This window comes from Octopus bimaculoides, chromosome 2, assembly GCF_046866305.1.
Source record: "Octopus bimaculoides isolate indiv1 chromosome 2, ASM4686630v1, whole genome shotgun sequence".
NCBI classification, from domain to species: Eukaryota; Metazoa; Mollusca; class Cephalopoda; order Octopoda; family Octopodidae; genus Octopus; species Octopus bimaculoides.
Window position 1 is genome coordinate 190,949,488 of NC_142929.1, and position 27,356 is coordinate 190,976,843.

The 27,356-nt window shown below is 38.1% G+C and overlaps 1 protein-coding gene across 1 annotated transcript in view; it reads right to left on the reverse strand.

Annotated features, from left to right (window-relative positions):
• The window catches only part of LOC106873701 (regulator of G protein signaling 7), a 225,016-nt gene that overhangs the window by 36,096 nt on the left and 161,564 nt on the right, over positions 1 to 27,356 (reverse strand). Inside the window, exons 5-8 of the mRNA XM_089348250.1 lie at positions 21,114 to 21,178; positions 17,199 to 17,275; positions 13,760 to 13,841; positions 10,982 to 11,080 (exon numbers count right to left, since the gene is read on the reverse strand). Of these exons, the coding sequence (XP_089204376.1) occupies positions 10,982 to 11,080; positions 13,760 to 13,841; positions 17,199 to 17,275; positions 21,114 to 21,178 (323 nt within the window). The remainder of the gene's footprint in view (positions 1 to 10,981; positions 11,081 to 13,759; positions 13,842 to 17,198; positions 17,276 to 21,113; positions 21,179 to 27,356) is intronic.

A 27,356-nucleotide genomic window follows, 5' to 3' on the forward strand; every position in this document is an offset into this window, starting at 1 on the left:
ATGTATATATATATATATACATATATATACATATATATATACATATATATATATACATATATATATACATACCTGCACTCACATGCACAAGCATGGCTATACAGTACGAAGTTTACTTCTCAACCAGGTGATTTGAAGTTTCCCATTTTGCCACACCTTGAGAGAATGTCTTTTACCATTGGTTTGGGCCAACCCAAGCCTTGGGAGTGAATTTGGTGGACAGAAACTAAGAAGATATATCTCTTTGTTTTAACATTCACCTTTCCGTTCACATGGGTCAGATAAAATTCATTAAGACAGATTTTCGAAGGCCAAGTGTCTTTGCTGTAGCTGGACCCTCACCTGTTTTCAAGTAAGACAATATTACCTTAGAAAGACTGACCACAAAGGACACTGCTTGTTTGTTGGTGACACTCATTTATGACTATTGTGTACACCTGTGCTTGTGCTACGTAAAAAGCACTACTGACCACTACTGACCACACCTGTGCTTGTGCCACCTAAAAAGCACTGAGTCCACTCTGCTGAGTGATTGGTGATTGGAAGGGCATCCAGCTATAAAAATCCTGCCAAAACAGTTACAGAAGTCTGGTGCAGGCTTCTGCCTGGCTGGCTCTTGTGAAACCATCCCACCCATGCTAGCATGGAAGGTGGACGTTAAACGATGATGATGATGAAGACAAGAGATGCACGACACGTCAACATTGCAAGAAAATACAAAGTATGTATGCTCTACAAGTTTAGTGGGAAGAAAAATATGGTGCCTTTGTCAGATAATTTTAGCAGCAGAAAAATACACAGCCTTCTATGCTATTCAATATTAGAGAATGGAAGAAGCAGAGCCTTTATGCCAACAACTTTTAGTCAGCAGTAAAAATACAGAGCCCCCATATTCTACAATATTAGGGAGCAAAAATACAATGCAGGGTCACTGTGTCATACAATTTTAGTGGAGCCTCTATGATCAGAGCTTTCTGCTCTACAAGTTTAGGGAGTAAAAAACAATGTCTGTGCCCCAGTTTTCAGAGTAAAAATGTGTTTATGCCAGACAATGTTAGGGGCAGAAAAAAAAAAAGCAGCCTTTATGCTTACAAATTTAGAGGCTAAAAAAATTAGGGTTGTAATACCTACAATTTCAGTCAGTAAAAAAGAAAAATTGAGCCTGTATGTTTTAAAATATAACAAAATAGAAATTATATATAAAATTGTGCTCTACATTTTAAGGGTTTATAAGAATGTTACTGATCTTTATTCTACATATGCCATAAAAGAATGTCATCTCCAGGAGGTGGGTTTATAGCCATGAGGTCCACAGGGTCTCTCCAGATATCATAATGACAGATAATAACAATTGTGCAAAGGGGCTGGTTTGAAAGACTTGGGTCATGGGAGGGGGATCCCACTATGAACCACTTGATAACATAATCACAGACAATAACAAGGAAATGTGGGCTATAGGGTAAGGGTCGAATCAGATATCATCTGTCTGTATCTATAATAGCTGACTTCAATGTTGGTTGGTTTCTCCAGCCATTCTTTGCATCATATAGAGAAGGAGGGAGCTAAAGAAAGACAGAAGTAGTTAATATAAGGGGTTGAAGTCGATAGAGGAACACTGAAACTGACAGCCAATGGTAGGGAAAAAGTTATGTCGTAGATAGATACTAAATACACGCTTACACATGCACACTCACATACATGCAATCTTCTGTTCATGACACACACACACACACACAGCTATAGTTGAAGTAGGATAAACTCGGTAGGAGGACACAGAGAAGCTGTAGATTTACATAACCATGTGCATAGGTACATTTAAGTATATACAATATTATTAATAGGCAAAGAAGTGGCTGTGTGGTAAGTAGCTTGCTTACCAGCCACATGGTTACGGGTTCAGTCCCACTGCGTGGCACCTTGGGCAAGTGTCTTCTACTATAGCCTCGGGCCAACCAAAGCCTTGTGAGTGGATTTGGTAGACGGAAACTGAAAGAAGCCTGTCGTATGTGTGTGTGTGTTTGTCCCCCTCCATCATTGTTTGACAACCGATGTTGATGTGTTCACACCCCCCGTGACTTAGCAGTTCAGCAAAAGAGACTGATAGAATAAGTACTAGGCTTTCAAAGAATAAGTCCTGGGGTCGATTTGTTTGACTAAAGATGGTGCTCCAGTATGGCCACAGTCAAATGACAGTAACAAATAAAAGAATAAGAATATATAACACTATTTATATATGTATATATATATATGTATCAGATTGGAGCCTGGTGCAGCCTTCTGGTTTGCCAGCCCTCAGTCAAACCATCCGACCCATGCCAGCATGGAAAGTGGACGTTAAATGACGATGACAACGATGATGATGATATACTAAAATAATAATAATTATATATATACATAAGGGATGATGATGATTATAGAAGGGAACATGGAAAAAACCCTGCTCCAACATGTTGTAAGAATATACCAAAAGACGTTATAAATCACCTTTAGCTCCTGCAAAAATTGGTCAATTCTTACAACATGTTGGAGCAGAGTTTTTTCCTGTTCTCTTATATAATTATATAATGTGTATATATAATTATTACTTTAGTATAATTTAACCACAGTTTTATAGCATGTTGGCCACTTGATATTATCATTTACATGATTTTATCCTTGTTTATATTTGTGTATATAGTAGCATTAATAGTGACTGTTTACTAATGATGGCAAAAGTATACTGCCCAAGTTACCTATTATGCGATAAGTAGCACTATTATGATATATGACAGATGGTGTAGAGGTGATAGTTTTATAGAGATTGTGGGTCACAGGATCTCAGTAGATATCACACGATACCATTATGACAGATATAATAATGATGGCGTATTCTCTGATACATTTCTGTTCCGGCATTTGTCACTACACAACAACATATTTACAGCACTTTCACTATTAAAGGTCACAGAGCTGATAACTTCCAACGCTTTGGAAAAATGAAGGCAGCATATTGGTTCTTATTTATTGTTGTTCTTTTGAATCTAAGACCAAACACGATGCTTTCTTTGTTATTAAATGACTTCTCTGACATGACATACATAATGACAAGTTCTATGTTAAAGAGATATTGTATTTCAGAAAGAAAAAAAAGAAAAGAAAAAGAAATGTTTTTTAAAGAAATGTACAAAGAAATTGTTGTTAGTCTAAGAATTCTTTAAAAAAAAAAAACCAAACTAATGTTGCATTTTTGTTTTTTTTTGGAGTGCTGTCAATAACTTGAATAAAAAAAAGAATCAAAGTGATATCATTATGAGTCCTAAAAATGTGGTGAATAGATGTGAGGAAGAAGTAGGATCCCTACAAAGCCATAACTGCAATAAGGTTTCAATCCAGGTTGAAGCCATCAATGTTTTAACATCTACTTTCCATTGATTGGCAAGGGTCACATAGAGTTTGAGACAGATTTTCTGCAGATCAATGCCTTAACCCTTTCGTTACCAACCCAGCTGAAACTGCTTCTGGCTCTGTAGTACAAAATGTCTTGTTTTCATAAGTTTTGAATTAAAATCTTCCACCAAACCTTAGTCACAATTTGTTCCCAACACTAGCTGAATGATAGCCAAGTTATTTTACTAAATTCTTTGTTATATTTAAAATTAATTGAAAGAAACACAGAGCATCCCAACAGAAATATGGAAGCGAAAGGGTTAAAGGAAAAGTGTGCTTGTTGAGGTTTTCCCACCCTCACAATGCAAGAGGGGCAAGGAGGATTTCAACAAAAACGGTAATGACATTGATTATGAAGGTTGCTTCTGTAAGGCAGAAATCCATACTGAAAATTCTAGGACTGCCAATATTTTACTAGTGCTTGTTTTTATTTACCCTGGAAGGATGAAAGATGAAGTCAGTAGGATTTGAACTCACAATATAAAGAGACATGACTAAACACTGCAAAGTGATTTTGTTTGATACAGAACCCACCCTGACAATCCACTGCTATTTCATCTGATGCTCCACAGGCGCTAGTAATCCATTGCCATTTCGCTGACTTGCATGTGACCCATTGTTTTTCAAAGCTATGTGAGGTCAATGCCCTTTACAAGACTACTGTGGTCATTGAGGTTTACACACCCTCAAAATGCAAGAAAGACCACGAAGATTTTGTTTGTGATACTTAACCATAGGTACAGACATAGCTGTGTGGTAAGAAGTTTGCTTCTCAACCACATGATTTCAGATTCAGTGCTCCTGTGTGGCACCTTGGGCAAGTTTCTTCTACTATGGCCCCAAGCTGACCAAAATGACTTGTACCTGTAATTCAAAAGGGGACAGCCTTATCACATTCTGGGTGCCATACTGAATCTCCCTGAGAACTACATTAAGGATATGCATGTCTGTGGAGTACTCAGCCACTTGCACAGTAATTTCATGTGCAGGCTGTTCTATTGACTGGATCATGTGGAACCCTTGTCACCGTAACCGATGGAGTGCCAGTACCAAATGGAATGCACTGATGTGTCATTTTATATTATTTACATTTGACAGATATTTGTCCTCATTTTGTTTGTTGTTAACACATTTCGGCTGATATACGTTCCAGCCTTCATCAGGTGTCTTGGGGAAATTTCGAACCTGGATTCTCATTCCTAAGGTATTTTTCAATGTTATTATTATTATTATTATTATTATTATCATCATCATCATTCAGGTCTGCTTTGGCACAATGTCTATGGTTGGAGGCCCTTCCTAATGCCAGCCACTTTACAGTCTGTTGTGGGTGCTTTTTACATGCCACTAGCACCAGTGAGTCACAAGCCTTCAAAATATGAATAGAGGGAGGGCGCTTTATGCAAAAAGATGAGGGGTTAAAGCATGAGAGAAAGGAGGGAGTGGTAAACAGGTTTTTGTTGTAGAAGACTTACATGGCTATTCCCATTTAGAAGAGGTGGGTAAGAATCCTCATCAGGATCTAGGTACAAGGTGAACAGGAAGTGAGTAGGGACAGTGGAACTAGGAGTGTAGATGGTGATGGTGGGGTCGTGAGATTGCACGGGGGGGGGGAAGAGATGGGAGAATGGAAGGAAAACAACAGCTGCAAAGATTGGGTAGAATGGATGCAGTGAGTGACGGGTGATTGATGATGCGTGGAATAATTTAGAGTTGGATTCAGCTATTTCCTCCTCCTCTTAGTTTGTGACCATCAGATAATTGCTTGGATATTTAGACATTCCTTTACTGGTTACCTTTGATCCAGCAGACACAGCAAAGAGGGTGACCTACTCCCCACCTTTCAAGAACTGTCCCCTCTACATTATTTACACAACAAAAGTTCACACAAGGACAAAATTCAAACTGACAAGGGAATTCTATGGCTGGGTCACTTTAACAGAAATAGCAGCTAAATTTCCTCCCAACCACACCAGCAGTTTCCTGCTCACCTGATTGATATAGCCCATCCCACTCAAAAGATCCCTGAATAAGGCTTGTTTAAGGAAGTTGAACGAAACACTCATGTTTCCAAAGGTGAATTATTCAAACCCCAAAGAATTGCTCTCAACACATGGCTATGATGCTACCCCACTACTTCTGCTCATGATCAGAGATGCACATATCATCAGCCACCAAGGGACATGCTCAACTGGTTACAGTCAAACAACTGACAAGCAAATCTGTGATATTAAGCAGAATATTTGCTGCAGCTCATCTTTTATCCCAAGACAAAACAATGTACATGATAACACTTCCAATCAGTTAAGATCAGAAGCCGTGTGAGCCAGTCCCTGGTACTATTACTATTATGATTATTATTATTAGTAGCAGAAAGACTGTCCTTGAGGCAGTTTTCTGCTAGCCACTTGATAATATTTTCACATTTGATTCCCAATTCTAATAATTTTATGTCTAATTATTTCTTTGTATAATTGTGCTCACTTGCTTAGTAAATATTACTTTCATTATTTTATCACAATCATAATCACTCTTTTTTGAACAAACGTCAAGGTAGTCCAACTATGGAGGGAGAGCAGTTTGTCAAGTTTTACCTTCCCCTCAAAGCAACATAAAGATTTCAATTCAGCAGCCCATCTGTAAGTTTTGCAGTATGAACAAACATTGTCAAAGAGACTCGCTGCATTATGTGGCTGTACAACAGACAGGACAGCCTGTTCTTGAAAATTATGGAAACTGGCTTTCATTGCTAATCTTATAACAGAATTCTTCCTAGTTTGAAAATCTTTTCATCTGTACTCCTGCTGTAAATATTCGGTTTTGTCTCTCAGCACCCTGTTTGTTGGCACTGGTGTTTGTATTTCACTGATGTTTAGAAGGCTTCCCATTTGATACTGATTATCAATAGAGAAGCTGAACAGTCACAGACAGTGAAAGCTGACTCAGTGTCTTATTTTGAAGTAGAATATTCTCCTCTCAAGATAGCCTAACCGGTCACTCATGTGTAGCAGAACCATCTCTACGTGCATATTCAGACATTTCTTTCAGTTGCTTTGCCCTCGTTTTATGATTCAGCTGCCCATCTTTTTCTCTGCTATTGTGCCTTTGCTGCTGAATGTTCGTTTTCAGTCACGTATTTTTTTGGACACCTCATATTGAATTGCAAAATTCTAGTGATATTTGTGTAATAATGAAATCAAACCTGGACTCTGTGTGTGTGTGTGTGTGTGTGTGTGTGTTTATATTAGAGAGACAGTGTGTGTGTGAGAGAGAGAACATTGCAAACAATGAATTAAATAGACATGAAATAAAAAAAATCATATAAGTAAAAGCTCATTAAAAACTATCTTGTACTGAATATTTAAATTTGTGAACTTGAAATATTCAATAATAAAAGGAAGTTCAGAAAGTAAATTTTCCTGAAAACTTCAATTTATAAAAAAATCTCACTTGCTTAGTAAATATTTCTTTCAGTAATTTATCATATTTGTAATATATCTCTAAACAAACTTCAAGATAACCCAAACTACGTCTAGCTTGCTAGAAATAGCAGCAATCACATTGTTATTATTGTAAGACTTATAGCGTTCCAAACAACCATACCAACAAAATCACTTATTTTTAAAAAACAAATTATACCGGTATATTAAAAAATTTTCTTTTGTTTTTGTATTTTATCAAAAATATTAATTTAACAAACTTTGGAAACTGATATTATTCTTGAAATTGTGCCTCGTATCATAAGCCTCAAAGTTATACAGCTATTTTGTCGAATAGCATTCATTTATTCAATAAATAATTCTTTTACATTACGTATATAGAATAACCTGTGGGTTTTGCAAATAGTCAATTACAATTTGAAAGGAAAACATTGAAATGAATATATATTAAATTATCATTATTGAAAATAGAGGCAAGAGAGAGTGAAAGACTGTTGTAAAAAAAAAAAAAAGGAAAATTGCGCCTGCAATGAATTAATATTGTTTATTAAACATTAAAATCTACTCCACAGTGAATGCAACAAATATTTAAATTTGTGAAAAATTTGTAGTTTAAATATTCAATAAACTTCAGAAATCAAAATTACAGGAAGTTTCTCAGAACATGAATTTCTGAAAAAATGTTTCCAATGGTCAAGTCTTTAATAATTGCTCTCTTTCAGTAATTGTTACATACCTAATTAATAAGCAGCTTTCTCTATTATAATATATATTATTATTTACATGGCAAGCTTACGATCTTGAACAAAATACTCCAGCTACTTAGCCACATGCTGTTACTTAATTTGGTACCATATTTGCATGACAACCACTCCTACGACTGTCACCACTGGGATGTGTTTGTGACAAATTCCTTGGCAAGTATTTCAGTTAATTACCTCCAGGTCTCACTTGAAATGTTTTAGAGTAAACATTTCTACAAGAATGGGGAAAGGACATTGTAGATAAAGGCTTTCAGATGTCTCAACTATGAAACCCAAAAAGCTACAGCAAAGGCTAACTATTAATAATAGCAGTTATGGCATTGTTACCACGACCGAGAGTTGTGAGGATTATTCTAGAGGAATACAAGAACAGATGAATAAAGGATTACAAATACAAGTCTGTTCTCTCTCTCTCTTTTTCTTTTATTTAATTTGATTTTATGTTTTAAGAAATTAGGGGAAAAATTAGAAAACAGTCCAAAAGCTAACAACCAAATTGAAAACAAAAGATAAATAAACCAACTTATTAAAGATGAAGTTGTTGAAGAATTTGGTTGGATTTTAATGTTTTACTTATGGAACTAATATGAAGTTGGTTCTATTTATATTCATGAAATTTTTCAGGATGCATGAGAATATATAATAATATTGGTAATAAAATGATTTTGTCAAGAACTGACTTTATTTAGGAAAATTTCTAACATTTATCACATGTTAGATTCTCATTGAAGAGAAAGATTATAAATGTCTATATGAATGTATAATGTATGTGTGTATACATAAGTATGTATATATGTAAGTGTGTGTTTATGTATAAGTAACTGTTATTTTTTAATTGTTTCAGTCATTAGACTGTGGCCATGCTGGGGCACTGCCTTCAAGAGCTTTTAGTCGAATGAATCAATCCTCGGACTTATTTCCTTTTTAAAGCCTGGCATTTATTTTATTGGTCGCTTTTTCCTGAACTGCTAAGTTACAGGGGCATAAACAAACCAATAGTGGTTGTCAAACAGCAGGGACAAAGACACACACATGACAGGCTTCTTCCAGTTTCCATCTACCAACTCCACTCACAAGGCTTTGGTCGGCCCAAGGTTATAGTTGAAGACACTTGCCCAAGGTGCCATACAGTGGCAGTGAACCCGGAACCATGTGGTTGGGAAACAAGCTTCTTATCAAACAACCACTCAAACATTCCCTAACATAACCAAATGTCTGTGTCCACTCACCCTATCCAATCTTTGGTTCCATTTCACATATATATGCCTCCCTCTAACTTGAATGTATGCTCCCATCACATCTTCACCCTCTTCTCTACTGCAAGACCCCTATTCTTGTCCCTCTATTCATACTCTAACCTCTCTCGTCACCTGGCACAAAGCCACCACCCACAATAATGCTGCCACCCCACCCAGTTGAAGGGTTTTGTAAGTTATTTGGTGACCTTACTGTTGCTGGTGCCTCATAAAAGCACCCAGTCCACTCTCTAAAGTGGTTGGCATTAGGAATGGCATCCAGCTGTAGAAACCATGCCAACGTAGACAGCAGAGCTTGGTGTAGTCTTCTGGCTTGCCAGCCCCTGTCAAACCATCAAACCCATGCCAGCACAGGAAATGGAAGTTAAACGATGATGATGACACATGCTCACACACACAAACTCCACCAATCCGCAGTATCTCTCAACAGAAAAATGGACATGTGCATAGCAGATGCATGTGCACACACAGCAGATACAAACACACATGTATATATGCACACACACACACACACTGCAAATACAAACGTAGATAACAACTATGAACTGATGTTGCTAATAAACCACATTCCACTTCCTAGATACAATCACCACCAACATCCGGTCCTAGAATGTGGTCCTAGGAATATGGAATAGAATTGATGTTCCTACCAAATCAATTACACCATGTGATCTGCATTGATCAACAGTGGCTCAACATCCAGAAGCCATTTTAGATTTGTAATGTTTGGTTTCTGGAAGTCTGATGAGAGAGGTTCATTCGATGAGCCCACAAAACTAAGGTGCATGGTCCTGAATCAAACTGTTATTAAATTTTATATACATACATACATACACACATATATATGAGAGGACTCATCAAGCCAAGTGCACCCGTGCTGGTGGCACGTAAAGAACACCTTTTGAGCATTGGGCCTCACAGAAGCATTGTCGCTGAGTTCCTTTCGAGTGTTGGGCCTCAAGGAGGCAATGGTTGAAACCTTTGGCATTATGTTGTGCTTGAGAAAAAGACCCATCAAGCCAAGCAAAATTGCAGTCATGGCAGATACGGGTGTCACAAATTGGCATCCGTGCTGGTGGCACATAAGAGCACCTTGGTGTCACACAAATGGCACCCGTGCTGGTGACACATAAATGCATCAGTTACACTCTCAGAGTGGTTGCGGTTAGGAAGGGCATCCACTTGTAGAAAACCATGCCAGATCAGACTGGAGTCTGGTGCAGCCTTCCAGCTTTCCAGCCCTGGTCTAACTGTCCAACCCATGCCAACATGGACAATAGATGTTAAATGATGATGATGATATCATCATCATCATCATTTAACGTCCGCTTTTCATGCTGGCATGGGTTGGACAGTTTGACTGAGGGCTGGTGAGCCAGAAGGCTGCACCAGGCTCACTCTGATTTGGCAAAGTTTCTACAGCTGAATGCCCTCCCTAACGCCAACCACTCCGAGAGTGTAGTGGGTGCTTTTACATGACACCAGCATGAGGGCCAGTCAGGTGGTACTGGTAACGACCACGCTCAAAGGTGTTTTTACATGCTACCTGCACGGGAGGTCCAGATTTGGGCAAAAGACAGAGGCATTGAGGGTGAAACAAATAAGGTGTACAAGTTTGACATTCAGGCAAAATCGAAGAGGCTTCTTTGACATTTTAACTCTACAGTTTTAACGGCCGCACATGTCAAATTGGCATGCACTGTCAAAAGAAATGAGTAAGAAAATAGACAAACAGATGACCTGTGGTACAGTTCTATATTTAAGTGGTTAAGAGTGCGGGTTACTAACCCCAAGATTCCGAGTTCAATTCCAGGCAGGGACCTCAATAATAATAATAATAAGATTGAAAAATACCTTAGGAATGAGAACCCAGGCTCAAAATTTCCCCAAGACACCTGATGAAGGCTGAAGGGTATATCAGCCGAAACGTGTTAACAACAAACAAGATGAGGACAAATATCTGTCAAATGTAAATAATGTAAATAGATGACCTGTGGTTTCATTTTTTTCTGCTACTAGAAAAGGTGAGGTTGTGTGTGTGTGTGTGTGTGTGAGGAAAGGGTGAAAATATGAAACAAAAGACAGATTTGTTTACCTTATTTTGTAAATACTCCTTACTTTCCTTTTTGGCAGTTATCTGTGATGGTGAGAAGTTCCTCTTTGATTGTTCCTCAAAAGATTTTATTTGTCCTGGCTATAGAGAAATGAAAGAAACGATATTAGACACAAGGTACATGACAAGTGATTCAAGATATTCAATCACCAACATCTTTACAGGATGAACCCCAGCACCATAAAGGCTGTCTTAAGTACGGCAAGAGCATGAAAAGACTTTGTAGATATCTTTAAAACTAAAGAAATGACTAGGTGTCTTTTATCTTTTACCTGTTTCAGCTATTAGATTGTGGCCATTCTGGGACACCACTTTGAGGAATTTTAGTGAAATGAATTGACTCCAGTATCTATTATTTTTACCTTAAAGCCCGGTACTTATTCTATTGGTCTCTTCTGCAAAAGCACTAAGCTCCAGGGATGTAAACGCACCAACACAGGTTGTCAAGTGGTGCTGGGGGACAAACAAAGACACACACATATATATACGACAGGCTTCTTCCAGTTTCCATCTGGTGGCATGTTTGCTGAATGATAGCCCTTATTCTAGTTCAATGCACTGGAGTGCTATAACTAGATTTGTGTTGAAAATAATAGTCATGAAGAGGACTTTTTTTTTGTTTAATTTTGATATAAAAATCGATAATTGTTATGAAATATAAAAGTGAAAATATTATCATTAGTTTTCATTTGGAAAAAAACAAATTTTCTTCAAGGTTTTTATATCATAAATGAAGCTAGCATGATCCGCTGGATGTGTAATGTCAGTGTGCACACACGACAGAGTGTAAGCGCCCTGAGAGAAATGTTAGACATAAGAAGCATCAGATGTGGTGTGCAAGAGAGATGTTTGCGTTGGTATGGTCATGTACTACGGATGGATGAGGAGAGCTGTGTGAAGAAGTGCCACTCCCAAACAATGGAAGGAATCCGGGGTAGAGGGAGACCCAGGAAGACATGGGATAAGCATGACCTTCGAACGTTGGGCCTCACAGAGGCAATGACAAAAGACTGAGACCTCTGGGGGTATGCTGTGACTGAGAAGACCCAGCAAATAGAGTAAGTCTACAGCTGTAACCTACACCAGTGTCGCATAACCAACTCACTCAAAAGTACCTTGGATTGTAGGGTGACATTCTGTGCTTGAGGAGACCTGTTGAGTCAAATACATCAACATCAACATCAAATGGAAATTGTAGTTGCAACCCCTGTGCTGGTAGCATGTAAAAAGCACCATCCAAATGTGGCCGATGCCAGTGCCGCTTTGACTGGCTTCCGTGTCTGTGACATATAAAAAGCACCATCCAATTGTGGCTGATGCCAGCTCCTCTTGCCCCTGTGCCGGTGGCATGTAAAAAGCACCCACTACACTCTTGGAGTGGTTGGCGTTAGGAAGGGCATCCAGCTGTAGAAAAACTGCCAGATCAGGTTGGGGCCTGGTGCAGCCTCCTGGCTTCCCAGACCCCAGTTCAACCGTTCAACCCATGCCAGCATGGAAAAACGGACATTAAGCGATGACATGTGTGTTTACGTCCCCGTCACTTAGCGGTTCGGCAAAAGAGACCAATAGAACAAGTACTAGGCTTACAAAGAATAAGGCCTAGGGTCAATTTGAGCAACTAAAGGTGGTGCTCCAGCATGGCTGCAGTCAAATGACACACAAACAAGTAAAAGAGTAAAGTGCCCCCAATTATTTCCAAAACTGTATTGAAAAAAAGAAAACAAAGAAAAAATCTTGTCAAAACAGAGAAAATCCAACTTATGTGGGCATTCTGATATGAAATTCTATCATAAATACCCATTTTTAATAGTCCATTAAAATTTTATTGAAATGGTATCATGTCCCAAAAATCTCAGAATTTATTTAGTTTTATGTCTACTAAAAAGGTGCCAAAAGCTTAAGAACCTATGGCTTGTACTTTTGGATTTAGCTATGTCTGAAAACATCATATATTTAAAAAATTGCCAAAAAAAAAAAAGATTCCTTTTGAAGAACCTGAAAAAAATAGGCAACTGCTATATCAATGGTCACTATTGTGCAATTTGAAGATGATTATCACATCAGTTTCAAAGATATGATGCCACAAATATGGCCAATTATTCATTAGGTTAATTAGGCAAGATTTTGACCAATTTGCCAACAATTCAAATTGTCATCTTTCCTAAAATATTCATCCAAATTTTACAAATGAGACATCAAAATGTTTCTTTTTGGATGCTCTTCAAGAAAAAGTACAGCAGAAATTACATTTAAATGCTGCGAAGGCAGTGAGCTGGCAGAAACGCTGTCTGTCTTTTACGTTCTGAGTTCAAATTCCGCCGAGGTCCACTTTGCCTTTCATCCTTTTGGGGTCGATAAATTAAGTACCAGTTACGCACTGGGGTCGATGTAATCAACTTAATCCCTTTGTCTGTCCCCTCTATATTTAGCCTCTTGTGGGCAATAAAGAAGTAAGAAATTACATTTAAATATTTTCAAAACTTCAGTGATACCTTATAAAAAGCACTGATGCTGGTACCATATAAAATGCACCCAAGTACACCCTGCAAAGTGGTTGGCATTGGAAAGGGTATCCAGCTGTAGAAACCATGCCAATATAGGCAATTGGAGCCTGGTGCAGCTCTCCAGCCTTGCCAGCTCCTGTCAAACTGTCCAACCCATGCCAGCAAGGAAAACGGACATTAAATGATGATGGATCACCTTGAACCCTTGAAATTGTTTGAATTAACTCAGAATTGTGAAATAATCATTTTTACTCACTGCTGGTTTATGCACTCGCCAGAAAGCCCTCTCTTGACTATCACATATCATTTTGTCGGTTTTCTTTTTCTCCTTAGCAATCCTAAATGTAATAAACAAGAAAATAATTAACAAAAACATTAAGAAAAACAAATGAAGTAGATTAGGTTTTTAACAGCATAACTCAAGGTAGATGTTTCGTTTTGGGATTTGGTTTGCAAGATTCTTTATGTGAGTTTGTCTGTTGAAGCATATTCTGTTGTGTCTGGGGAGAGTCGTTCTCTTTTGATGCCTTATAATTTAACACACTCACCGGTAAAATTTCCACTTATTTCTTTTTTATTTTTCTAAAATTTTCATTGCGTTTTACCGAACTGCTAACTTACGGGGACATAAACACACCAGCATTGGTTGTCAAGTGATCTTGGGGGGAGAAACACAGGCACACAAACATATACCAGTCACACAATTTTGTAGTTTCCAAACGTGTGTAAGACAGAGGGACATGGAGCTATGCTGTAAATCTCTCATCATGTGTATGCATGACAAGCTTCGTTACAATTTCCATCTTCTAATTTTATACACATGGTATTGGTTTGCCAGAAACTATAATTGAGGGTACTTGCTAAAAGGGATGCGGTGCAAGATAGAATTCATGGTGAAGTCAATCCCAAGTAGACTGCGTGTGTATGTACAAGGTCTGATTGAAAAATATCAGGACTGTTACTATGGTAACGGAGGTAAAGTACGCAGAGTAAAACTGCTCAGCACAGATCTACCTTGGACTCCATCATGCATGCACATTAAGTTATAACGTTCTTGCTCTCTTCCGTTGTGTATGGAAGTGCTTTGAAGTAAAGTGTGTAGAGTGTGGTTGTCTCAACAAGAAGAAGATCAGGTTCCAGCTGTGCAGGATCTCCTGGATTGTGTTGAGGAAGATGAAGACTCTTTGAAAATGGTCATAACAGGCGATGGAATGTGGGTCTACAGCTATGACCCTGGAACCAAGGCTTAGTCTTCAGAATGGAAGACTCCATCAAGATTTCAAGATGTTAAGAAGATTCAAGAGAATGCAACAAGGCAGCTGCTAGCAATCCCGAAAAGGGAGTTCCAGGAATGCTTCCATCAACAGAAACAACTTTGTATAAATTGTGTGACTTGAGAAGGGGACGATTCCAAAGGTGATTAAATGTTGGAATGATATGTGTTGTAGTTTTCTTTTTATAGCACCGGTTTCGGTACTTTTTGACCGGACCTAGTGTGTGTGTATTCTACATTTGTGCAAAAGTTTGTATTTATTTTGACTCAAAGGAATTGATTCTTCATAATAAAACAAAAACACAAACTAATGTCAGCACAAACCAGAATATCTGGTTCTTACAAGGATACTGAAATATGTCAAATTACTATTCCATAGGAACTTGTGGCAGACTAATTCGTTCAATAAGTCAAGTACATCATAAAATACCATTTTAAGGTAAAACGAACCCAATAGGTGTGGCTGGGGAGGTTGCAGTAATGGTACCCTCATACACACACACACACACACACCTTTTGCTTGTTTCAGTTATTAGAGTATGGCCATGCTGGGGCACAGCCTTCAAGAACTTTTAGTTGAATGAATAAACCTCAGGAGTTATTTCTTTTAAGTCTGGTACTTATTCTATCAGTCTCTTTTGCTGAACCACAAGGTTATGTGGACATAAGCACACCAACACCAGGTGTCAAGCTGTGATGGGAAGCAAACACAAAGATACACACACAACAGGCTTCTTTCAGTTTCCTTCTACCAAATCCATTCACAAGGTTTTGGTTGGCCTGAGGCTATAATGGAAGGCACTTGCCTAAGGTGCCATGCAGTGGGAAAGAACCCGGAACCAAGTGGTTGGGAAGGAAACTTCTTACCACGTTTGTGTGTGTGTGCTTGTACACACACACACACTGCACAAATGTGTGTGCATAAACAGATATCTGCATCTATCTATCTGTCTGTCTGTCCATCTATACATACATATACAGCTTGGGCAAGTGTCTTTTCTATAGCCCTAGGCTGACCCCATACCATTATTTAACAACTGTTTTCCATGCTGGCATGCATTGCTACATGCTACATTGAACTACAGGGCTGGGTTGAGCTCCAATGTCAGCTTTGGCGTCATTTCTCTCACTGGATGTTATGCCCAATGCAAACAACTTTACAGTGTGGACTAGGTACTTTTGTTGTTCCATGGCACCAATGAGGATGCTGTCGTATGTATGCATGTATATAGTTGAAATTTATAGAAAGACAAAAGACAAAGACATATGTATGAACAAGCAGCAAGTATATTAGGTTGACACTAGGGAAAAATGAAAAAGTCTTTTACATTTTGAGCCTACGCTCTTCATTAGATAGGAATTAGAGAAAATAAACAGAGAGAGAGAATGAAAAAAAAAAACTTGTAGATTTAAGTGGTCCAGCATGGATATATATATATATATATATGCATAGGTGCCTCACGTAGTCAAAGTGGCTGAGTTTTTTTTTAGTGTTGGGCCTCTTGGAGGCAAGGTGGCTGAGTTCCTTTTGAGTGTTGGGCCTCATGGAGGCAATGACCAAGGCATTTGGCATTATGTCATGCTTGAGAAGACCCATCAAGCTGAGCAAAATCACAGTTGTTGCAGATACCGGTGTCACACAAATAGCACCCATTACACTTTGGGAGTGGTTGGCCTTAGGAAGGGCATCCAGCCATAGAAAACCATGTCAAATCAGACTGGGGTCTGGTGCAGCCTTCCAGTTTGCCAGCCCCGGTCAAACTGTCCAACCCATGCCAATCATGGACAGCAGACGTTAAATGATGATGATATGTATGTTTGTGTCTTCTGTAAAAGTGCATGATTTAGTGGTTTGGGTATTCAGCTTACAATCATAAGGTCGTGAGTTCAATTCCCAGTGGCAGTGCATTGTGTCCCTGAACAAGATAGTTTCTATCATATTGCTCTAATCCACTCAGATGGCAAAACATGAGTAGTACTTGTATTTCAAAGGGCCACAGCTTTGCCACATTCTGTATTATGTTGAATCTCCTTAAAAACTATGTGAAGGATACGCATGTCTGTGGGGTACTCAGCCACTTGTGTGTTAATTTCACGAGCAGGCTGTTCAAGTGGAACCCTTGTTGTTGTCACCAAATAAAGTACCATTTGTATCTCCTTGTCTTGACAACGCACGACAGTTGTAAACAAGTGTCACTACCATACAAGCAGTGTAGTTTATTTCCAAATCTTTCCTGAAATCGTGTCTGGTCCTGGGGAAATATTACCTTGCTTAGAAACAGGTGAAGGTCTGCGATGGGAAGGACATCTGGTTCTAAAAAATCTGCCTCAACAAATTCTGTCCAAACCCATGGAATCATGGGAAAGTGAACAGCTGAAAAGACAATGATGGTGATGATGACGATAATGTAATCTCACTTACCGCACTTGATTTTCTGCCTGGGTATTGATCATATTCCATTTATCAGAATACATAGTCTTCAGTCGATTTAATGCTGTCTGTTAATTATAAATTAAAATAAATATAAAGGTATCACAATGTTCCTGAATTACAGTAGATATTAGAACAAGTTGAAAGATTATAGAGTAAATATTCTCCTAAGAGGAGACATGGAATGTATATTAAAGAATGCAGACAGACTACATGTATTTATACACAAATATACACACACATGCATATATATATATGCACACATTTGTATATACACATGTGTGTAGGTAATACTGCTGAGAAACACAATTAGGCTTGACACACATATATACATCATATACAAGTATATTTACATAGAGCAAAGAAAATACAGAATACTAAGAAAATACATAATTTCTTAACTTGACAGCTGTTTCAGGAAGCTCTGAGTTATGTTATAATCGTGATATTCATAAATCGCAGAGGGAATATTCAAAAAGTCACTAGAAATATTACTGTAAGTCCAGCTCCTCTCATCAAGAGGTGTGCATACACACAAACATACACACACTTGTATACGAGGGGATGCAGAAAAGTTCCTGGCTGTAAGGGTATCACATGAAAGGCCTGGTTGGAGGCCCGAACTTCTGAATTATTTTACAAGGTTTAGAAAAACTGAAGGGTTGCTGCAATAAATGTGTGAATCTGAGAGGGGAAGAATATGGTGGATGAAATCACAATTAACTGAGTCACTTGTATTTTCTTTTACCCAAACCAGGAACTTTTCAGTACCCCCTCATATATATATATATATATATATATATATATATATATATATATATATATATATATATATATATATATATATAGGGACAAGCAATGATACACTAAATCCCATAGAAGATAAATTAGTTTGTGAAATTCTTTCTATTGGGAGATAGTAAGCTATCACCTAGCGGCAATTGTTTTTTTTCATATACATATAATATCCAGAGAAAGAATCTGCTCATTTATTGAAACAAGAATAAAAGCTATAAGCTAGGAGAAAGAGCTCAATATTATTAAAGCAGAGTAAATATGAAAAATAAAACAAAAAGAATGTAATAAATATGAAAGAAGAAAATAATTATTTCTAGAAACTAATTATATGCTATAATTATGAGGCAGTTCATAGAATAGAAAGCAAGTAAAGTGTAGATTGTCTGAATTAAACTGAAACTATAACTAACCTAGCCACAAATAACTGTAATTGTGTGAACCATTATGACTGCCTCTTCGATTGCAGCTGTCTAATTACACATTTATACATTCAGAGCAAAATCTTACATCAGAAGTAAAACACTTTTGCAACCTGTGAATAACTGATTGCCAAAAATTCTTTTTACCAAAATACCAGATATTATCAACAAAGCGAAATGAAAAGACAGAAAATACATACAGCAAGTCATCTAAAGCAAACAGCTGCCTCACTTCAGATACTTTCAAACCTTGTTTCAATCAACAAAAACATACGTTTTGAAACCAACAGAGAGAAGCAAGGATAACTCCCTTTTCTGGAAAAAAAAAAAAACAATGCCAGACCCTCTCTTACACAACCACCTTTCAACTCTATATCTCCCTTTTTTCTCAATAACTCCTCTTATGAATCCCTTCCCTCTTCCCTGCTGTACTCCCCCCATTCCTCTATTTCTCCCTTTTTACCATCCCTCTCTGTTCTTCTCTCCTTCCTTTACAAGCGTCACTTTAGTCCCTTAGCACTGCAAGTTACGAGGTGATTCTTGCCAGTGCTGGTGCCTCAAAGATTCCTCTTCCCCCATACACTCTGAAAAATAGCTGGCATTGGAAGGGCATCCATCCATAGTAACCATGCCAAAGCAGAAAATGGAACATGATGTGATCCTCCCATTTATCAATCCTCTCCAACCATCCGATGCATACCAGCAAAATTTGATTTCCATTGAGAAAATGAAAATTTCATAATTCTGTATCTATGTATTTCTTCATATATGCATTCCACACATTGACTTATAATAAATTGCTCTATAACCACCGATTCATTATAACCTCTTCTTTTATCAACTCCTATTTATATTTCTCAATTTTAACTCACGAGACATGTAATATAAACAACTTCAAATTCTGGCACAAGGCCAGCAAGTTCAAAGGCAAAAGCTAACCAATTACATTGACCCCCCCCCCCCCCCAGGAATCAAATGATACTTATTTTATTGATCCCAAAAGAATGAAAGGCAAAACCAACTTTGGTAGAATTTGAACTCAGAACATAAAGATTGCTGAAATGCCACTAAGCATTTCCCCCCATATGCTAACCATTCAGCCATCTCGCTACTTTAGTCATGTAATATATTTACTAATCCACCAAGTTACATGCCACACTTACATTTTCCCTCACCTACCTATCTGTTACCTGTCTCAGTTACATCAACATATTTCTATTTCTCCTAATTTTTTGGCCTTCTTACAGTTTCACATATCAAACTTCATTTCCCACTCATTCCCTACACATATTTTAATCGCTGTTTATTTTTAATCCTCATTAATTTCAGTATATCAGCTGGCAGAAGTTATTTCACTTCCCTCACAAATAACAGTATTTTGTTTAGTTTTCAAAACTTCACATCCCTTCCTGTCAATCCTGAATCCCCACCCAATAACGACAGGGAGTTCGTTTGCTTTTCACATTTAAATATTTCCTCTGTTTTTTTCCTTTCATTGCTTTGCTCGTCTTTTCCTAACAATTTTCAATTAATGCTTTCATAAACACTGTCTGCAAGTGAAACAGTTTGTGCTCTCGCCTCATATTTTCTTTTAAATCTGTGTATTATACATGCGTGTGTGACGACAAGTTTTACTTGGAAAGTTTAAAGGATGGAATGGGGACATGATGGGATTGTTAATCTGGATAAGGGTGTTCTTTAAAAGAAGTGGTAGGTAGGTACATGTGGGAAGTATGCTTTAAAGGGTCTTTAACTAGTTACTGTAGTCCATATCTATAGTAATCTCACTCTCCCCCCTCTCTCTATATAGATACATATCTCTGACATGTAGCACCTGATATCATCATCGTCGTTTAACGTCCGCTTTCCATGCTAGCATGGGTTGGACGATTTGACTGAGGACTGGTGAGCCAGATGGCTACACCAGGCACCAATCTGATTTGGCAGAGTTTCTACAGCTGGATGCCCTTCCTAACGCCAACCACTCCGAGAGTATGTATATATATATATATATATATATATATATATATATATATATATATATATATATCTGACATGTGGCACCCTGTTGCACCTGTACAGGTAATGTCAATCTGATGGAGGGAGTGAGCTTATGTCTACAACAAACATTTGATCATTATAAACAAATCATCTGTGTGGTTGTTCGATAAGAAATTGTCAAACCCTCATATGTCGTCTAACGACAGGAGAGTCCACCAGAGTACATCATATATATATATATTCCAGAGTGTCAGGCATTTGAACAAGGTGGCCTGACTTGTACTCTCATCAAAGCTGAGGCTGTGTGATGTTGCTAGATACCACATGCCATGACAAAATCTCTTGTCACTGATGTAAGTAAACAGTAATTGAAAGATCATTCCCACCCTAACTGCTGCATGATTTTTGTCTGCTACTGATATATTTCAATGTTTTTTTAACACAGTATGTCCATAAGAGGTATCTCCAGACAAACACCACAGTTCATTTAGTTTTCTACAATGTATTTGCACGAAATAAGATACACAGATTGCTAAATAACAGCTTATATGCTTCTTTTATTTTTTTTTTTTTCCAGTAATTCAAGTTTCCGTGTATCTTTTTCCACCATCCATTTTACTTGTGGATGATTAGAGAGAGAGAATATTAAAATATTAATAAACAGAATCCTGTTTGAAATGTCACCAACCTGTTCATAATCCTCAAGGCCATGCTTTTGCTTGTTACGCATGCTTCTCTTGGTTAAATGTATTGCTGTAAAAAGAGAGAGAGAGAAAACATTAGAGAAACACAGATTTGACCATCTATACTCTGGTAGTAATTCATTTTTCTGTGTGTGTGTGTGTGTGTGTGTGTGTGTGTGTGTGTGTGTGTGTGTGTGTGTGTGTGTGTGTGTGTGTGAATACAAGGTTGGCCAAAAGTCACCCGACAGTAAATCAAATACTTAATATTCAATTTTATTTATTCATTCCAATTATGAATGTTTAATAATTGAATGCTGTGAATTAAAATCACTGTTTTTTTTTTTCAACATTTGTCTCTTTATTAGAGAAGTCTCATATAAAGTAATTTTTTTTGTTTTAATCTTGGAATTAAATGGTTTTAATTTATTTTTCTGGTTGGATTCTGTGTTCATTTCTCTTTTTTCCCCCATCTGCAATTTTTATTTTTGATCCTCAATACAAATGAAGATATTTCCTCCGTCCAACTGTTTCTCTTTCTACAAAACGAGAAGTTACATTGCGGAATCATTATTTTAACGAGTTGTGTTTATTTATCACCCGATGAGATACATCATCTGCACTGCCGGATGCTCCTGAACCAGTTGTTAAGTGTCCCACCTGTGAGGGATCGAGGCGAGACGTGTCGAAACAACTGAAGTGATTAGTAATAAATTCTCGTATATTCCGTCTTCTGTCTTTCATTTGCCACATATATATTCTTTCATTTGTTTCAGTCATTTGACTGTGGCCATGCTGGAGCACCGCCTTTAGTTGAGAAAATCAATCGCAGGACTTATTCTTTGTAAGCTTAATACTTATTCTATCAGCCTCTTTTGCTGAACTGCTAAGTTATGGGTATGTAAACAATCAAAGGGTAACAGTCCGATTATGTAACCTTGCAGGTCACTTAATCGAACTGTTACCTAACTGTCCACTGAACCCCTAAAGCAAAACCGATTGGTTATATCAGCCATAATGGACATGTAAGGTGTTGCAAGTGAGTTCGATTCCCAGACCGGGTGTTGTGTTGCATTCTTGAGCAAAGCACTTCATTTCACGTTGCTCTGCGATCATTTCGACCTGTTGCACCTGTACAGGTAATGTCGATCTGATGGAGGGAGTGAGCTTATGTCAACACAAACATTTGATCATGATAAACAAATCATCTGTGTGGTTGTTCAGTAAAAAAACAGTCGAAACCTCATACATCGTCTAACGACGGGAGAGTCCGTCATATATATATATATATACACATACATACATACATATATACACACAGGGTGCGATGAATAAATTATTGTCTAAATTATGCAAAAATGAAAACAATACCAACATTACATAAAAATATCTTGAAATACTAAAGAGTAAATTTATTCAATAAAATCACCATTGATTTCAACCACAGCCTCCAGACGACTTCAGAATCTCCTGCAACTCTTCTGGATGGTCACCTTGTTTAAGTTGGTGAATGCTGCCATAATCCTTGTCTTTAGTTCACTTTTGGTGTTACAAGAAGTTTTGTTGGTCTCTCGTTCAACTGCGTCCCACACATAATAATCAAGGGGGTTGCAGTGTGGGGAGTTAGGTGGACAGACATTAGGGGTGATATGGTTGCAGAAATTGTCTGACAGTCAAGACAGAGTCCGACTGCTTTTGTGGTATGGTGCAAAGTCCTTTTGCCAGATATAGGATCTTCCAGCAGCCACCCTCTGTGTGTGTGTGTATGCATATATATATATATATATATATATATATATATATAGCTTCCTGGTAATTAATCGATATTAATTAATATATGATTTTTACCCTATGTTAATATATATATATATATATATAGAAACTGACGTGTATGTATTGTGCATATATATATAAATATAAAAATATAAAATGATGTGTATGCATGCATGCGTATACATATATATATTATACACAGCTGGCTGTGTTTGAGTTTAATTGCTTTTTTTATTAAGGATTTTCTATATTTCCTTATTAAGTCCTTTTATGTTTGATTTGGAACAAATTAATGTAACATGTTTGAAAGAAAAGCTGTTCTCACTATTTAAACACACTCATACACACGTGTATAGACACGCACACACACACACAAGCAGACACCTGGTCAGCCAAGCCCGTATTATTCTTGTTTCATCCAATCAAAATCTTCCTTGTATTATTTATGTATCGATATAAAAGTTCTGTGTGTGAAGGCTTTATAATAACTCTCTGGATTTAATGGTGAGATATTGATTGTGGATATTGCAGCAATGGTGAAAGTGCTGAAACAGCAAAGGACCCTTGTAAGAGCTACACTGGCTTTTGTAGTGACTGGTACTCTGACAGTTGTGACGATGAACGATCCAGTTGTTGTGAACAATGGAACATCTTGCTTGTGAAATTAATGTGCAAGTGGCTGTGTACTCCACAGACATGCGTACCCTTAATGTAGTTCTCAGGGAGATTCATCATGACACAGAGTGTGACAAGGCTGGCTCCCTTGAAGTACAGGTCCTACTCAATTTTGCCAGCTGAGTGGACTGGAGCAATGTGAAATAGAGTGTCTTGCTCAAGGACATGTACTGAGTCAAGGAAGCCATTTTTTTGTTGATGCGGATTAGCACAATTGTGCTTTGGCAACTGCAGCCAATAAATACAGTGTCATCCACCCAGAAAAAGAATTCTGTTCCAGTTACCCAGCCAGCAATCAGAAGGACATGGGACAACCAACACAAAATTTTCTCCATCGCAAACGGCTCCTAGTTCCTCGCATCAGCTTAGCGTCGCGGACACCTTTAACAGTCTAGTTCCCTCAACACAATCGATACCACGAAGGATTCTTTCTCATCCCACCCAGCACAGACCAACTTACAACTGTTAGCTCACCACGGCTGACAGCTTCTCATTCATGCCTACCCAAGTTATTTCGGCTTCCCTGAATCACACACATATGCACACGTACACACCTTACATACACACACAGGCCTCTGCTCTCACTACTTGTTTACAGTTAGACGTTAATTGCCAGCACTCATTTGATCAAATAAAGTTTAATGTTTTGTTATAAATGAATTACCTTCTGACAATATACATATATATATATCAATATTTAATATGAGGGGTTACCCAAAAGAAACCGGAATTTTGTAATAATATTTTATTCACTTAGTTTTACATGTTTACACTTTTATCGCCTTCAAAGTATTCTCCATTCTCCATTGGTGCAGATGCGTTTTCACTGTTGGAAGCAGTTCTGGAACTCTTGCAAAGTGATGTCTTTTAATACTGCCGTCATTTTTTTCTTCATTTCTTCCACATCTGCAAATTCCATAGCACCAGCTTTTGTCACCAATGCTGACCTTTGAAGAAAGGTCCAGTTCAACTTCCAATTGTCCTTTCAGTTCACGATACGCATTCAATCGTGATTGTGTTTGATCTTCCGTGAGCAAACAAGACACAAATTTTGTTGCAACTCTTTTCATTTGCAATTCCTTGCTCAAAATTCGTTGGCAGGAGGTTCCAGGACACACCAGTCATATCAACAAGTTCATCAGTTGTTTAGCAGCGGTCCTCCAAGATCAGTTCATGAATTTTCATGATGTTTTCATTCAGGAGGTTGATGATGGCCCTAAACAAGGTTGGTCTTCAAGCGACAAGTGACCATTCCTAAAGCAGGAAAACCATTTGTAAACTTGTGTTTTGCTCATGGCAGCATCCTTTTAAGCTGTTTGAAGAATGACAACTGTTTCAGCTGCCAATTTCCCCAGCGGAAAACAGAATTTCACAGAAGCACGCAAAAATTGATGAACAGGAGAGAACTGCAGAAAGACACCACATGACAGCATGACTTCACTCACTACCACCAGATGGCAGATTGATGCCTGAGGGTTGCATTAAGTGGCTTGTAGTGGCAGAAGCCTGAACTACAATGGGTTTGTCCCACAGAGAACATTTTCAGTTACTTTTGGGTACCCCCTCATATGAGTACAATTTTAGAAGTTTAATGATTTGGTAACTAGGAATATCATCATTTAATGTCCATTTCCATGCTAATAAGGGTTGGATGGTTTAACAAGACCCAAAGGGCCCAAGGACTGTATCCTGCTCCAGTGTCTGCTTCAGCACGGTTTCAATGGCTGGTTGCCCTTCGTGATGCCAACCACTTTACAGCATGTACTGGATGCTTCTTAACATGCCACCAACACATGTGAGGTTACCATTCAGCTCACAAAACTACAAATGCCAAGGGGGCAGTTTTACACTAGGAGGTGAGAGGTAAAATTATGAGGAAAGGGGTCAGGGTAGAACAGGTTTCTTGCATGACTATTCACATTTGAGAAGACAGGGGTGATTGGGTGGTACTGAAAGGGGATAAAAATACAAGGTAAGTAGAAGTGTGTGGGGACAGAGGAACCAGAAGAGGGGGTGGGTGGAAGTTGCAAGAGAGTATGGGAGTGTGAGAGATAGTGAAAAGTTGAGGGTAGGGAAACCACAGCTGTAAACTTTGGGTAGGGTTGAAGGCTGGGTGGAGTGAACACACTGTAGTCTGTGTGTGGGAGTATATATGTGTGTGTTTGTGCGTATGTACCATATTTTAATGTGTACAAGGAACCCTTACACGGATACTATTATAATCCCTAACAAAACCATTTTTCCATATTCTAAGCACCCCAAATTAGGGGGTTCCTTATACACATTAAAATACAGTATATCTCATTGAACTGCTAGTCAAACTGGTCTCACTTCACCACGTTTCTCAAGAACATATCGATAACATTAAGCAACGAGGATTGACAGCGTGTGTTTCTGTATACATCAAGCTTTATGGTGTATGTCGACATAAACATTTATGATGACAATTATGGGTTATGTTTATGAACACTATCAATAAAGGAGGGAATTAAAGATCAAAGGACGACAGTTCTCCACTTACCATATCACCCCGTTCTTGAATCAATAACCCATGTTATACTTGGTTACCTTTTCCAATTATATACAACTATAAATATTGTAATATTGAGGAAATCTCACAAAAGACATAGATTTGATATGATGAAGATATGACACACACGCACAGAGGAGTGGAGCATTTGAATGGCACATACAGACGAACAGATACACAGCCTCATAATATCTTTCTTTCCCGCCCCCGCCCCCCCCGTCACTTCTATCACACGTACACTCATTTAGGAATCATGTGCTTACACATCAGATTAATATATACACAAACCCATAATATCTCTCGTCTCTCTCTCTCTCTCATAACACACACACACACACACACATACATACACAGAGGAAGTTAGATCCACCTTAGGGATTATATTATCCAAAAAAAAATTCCACTGGTTAATCACTATTATATAATGAGAAAGTCTCTGAAATATGTTAGGGATTATTGTCGCATACCCAGCCCCAGCCCACTCAAAAGTACCTTGGATTGTAGGGCGACATGCTGTGCCTGAGGAGACCTATTGAGTCAAGGACATCAAAATCAAATGGAAATTGTAGTTGTAATCCCTCTGCTGCTTTATATATATATATATATTATCTTTTTTCATTCATTAAACTAAGGCCATGCTGTTGCACTGCCTTGGCCCACCTTGAAGGTTTTGTAGATGAATGGATTGACCTCAGTAACTGTTTCTTTTCTATTGATCTCTGTTGCCGAACTGCTAAGTTACAGAAATGTAAACATACCAACATCGGTTGTCAAGTGGCAGTGGTGGGACACACACACACATTTATACGACAGTCTTCTATCAGTTTCCGTTTACCGAATCCACTTGCAAGGCCTTGGTCAATCCAAGGCTATACTAGACAGACACTTGCCCAAGGTGCTCCACAGTGAGACTGAACCTGGAACCATGTGGTTGGGGAGCAAACTTATTAGCCCCCAGCCACATCTGTGCCACTGTATGTGTGCATGCATCTGTTCAATCCTTTCTTTATTTATATGAAAATACACATAAAACATTCTTAACAGCCAATCAATGCTCAATCAGACTAAGTGATGGCGTACGAACAGATTATCGATCTGTTATGGTATTGATTCACAGCAGATGTAAAAGTACGTGGGTAAATGGCTACTACAATACCAACAACAACAATAATATTGATTTAAACCAGGTGTAAATAGTACATGGAGGAGAACTCTGTCTGTCTGTATTGTGTACATGCACACATCATCATCATGGTCATGTGTTACGTCCATT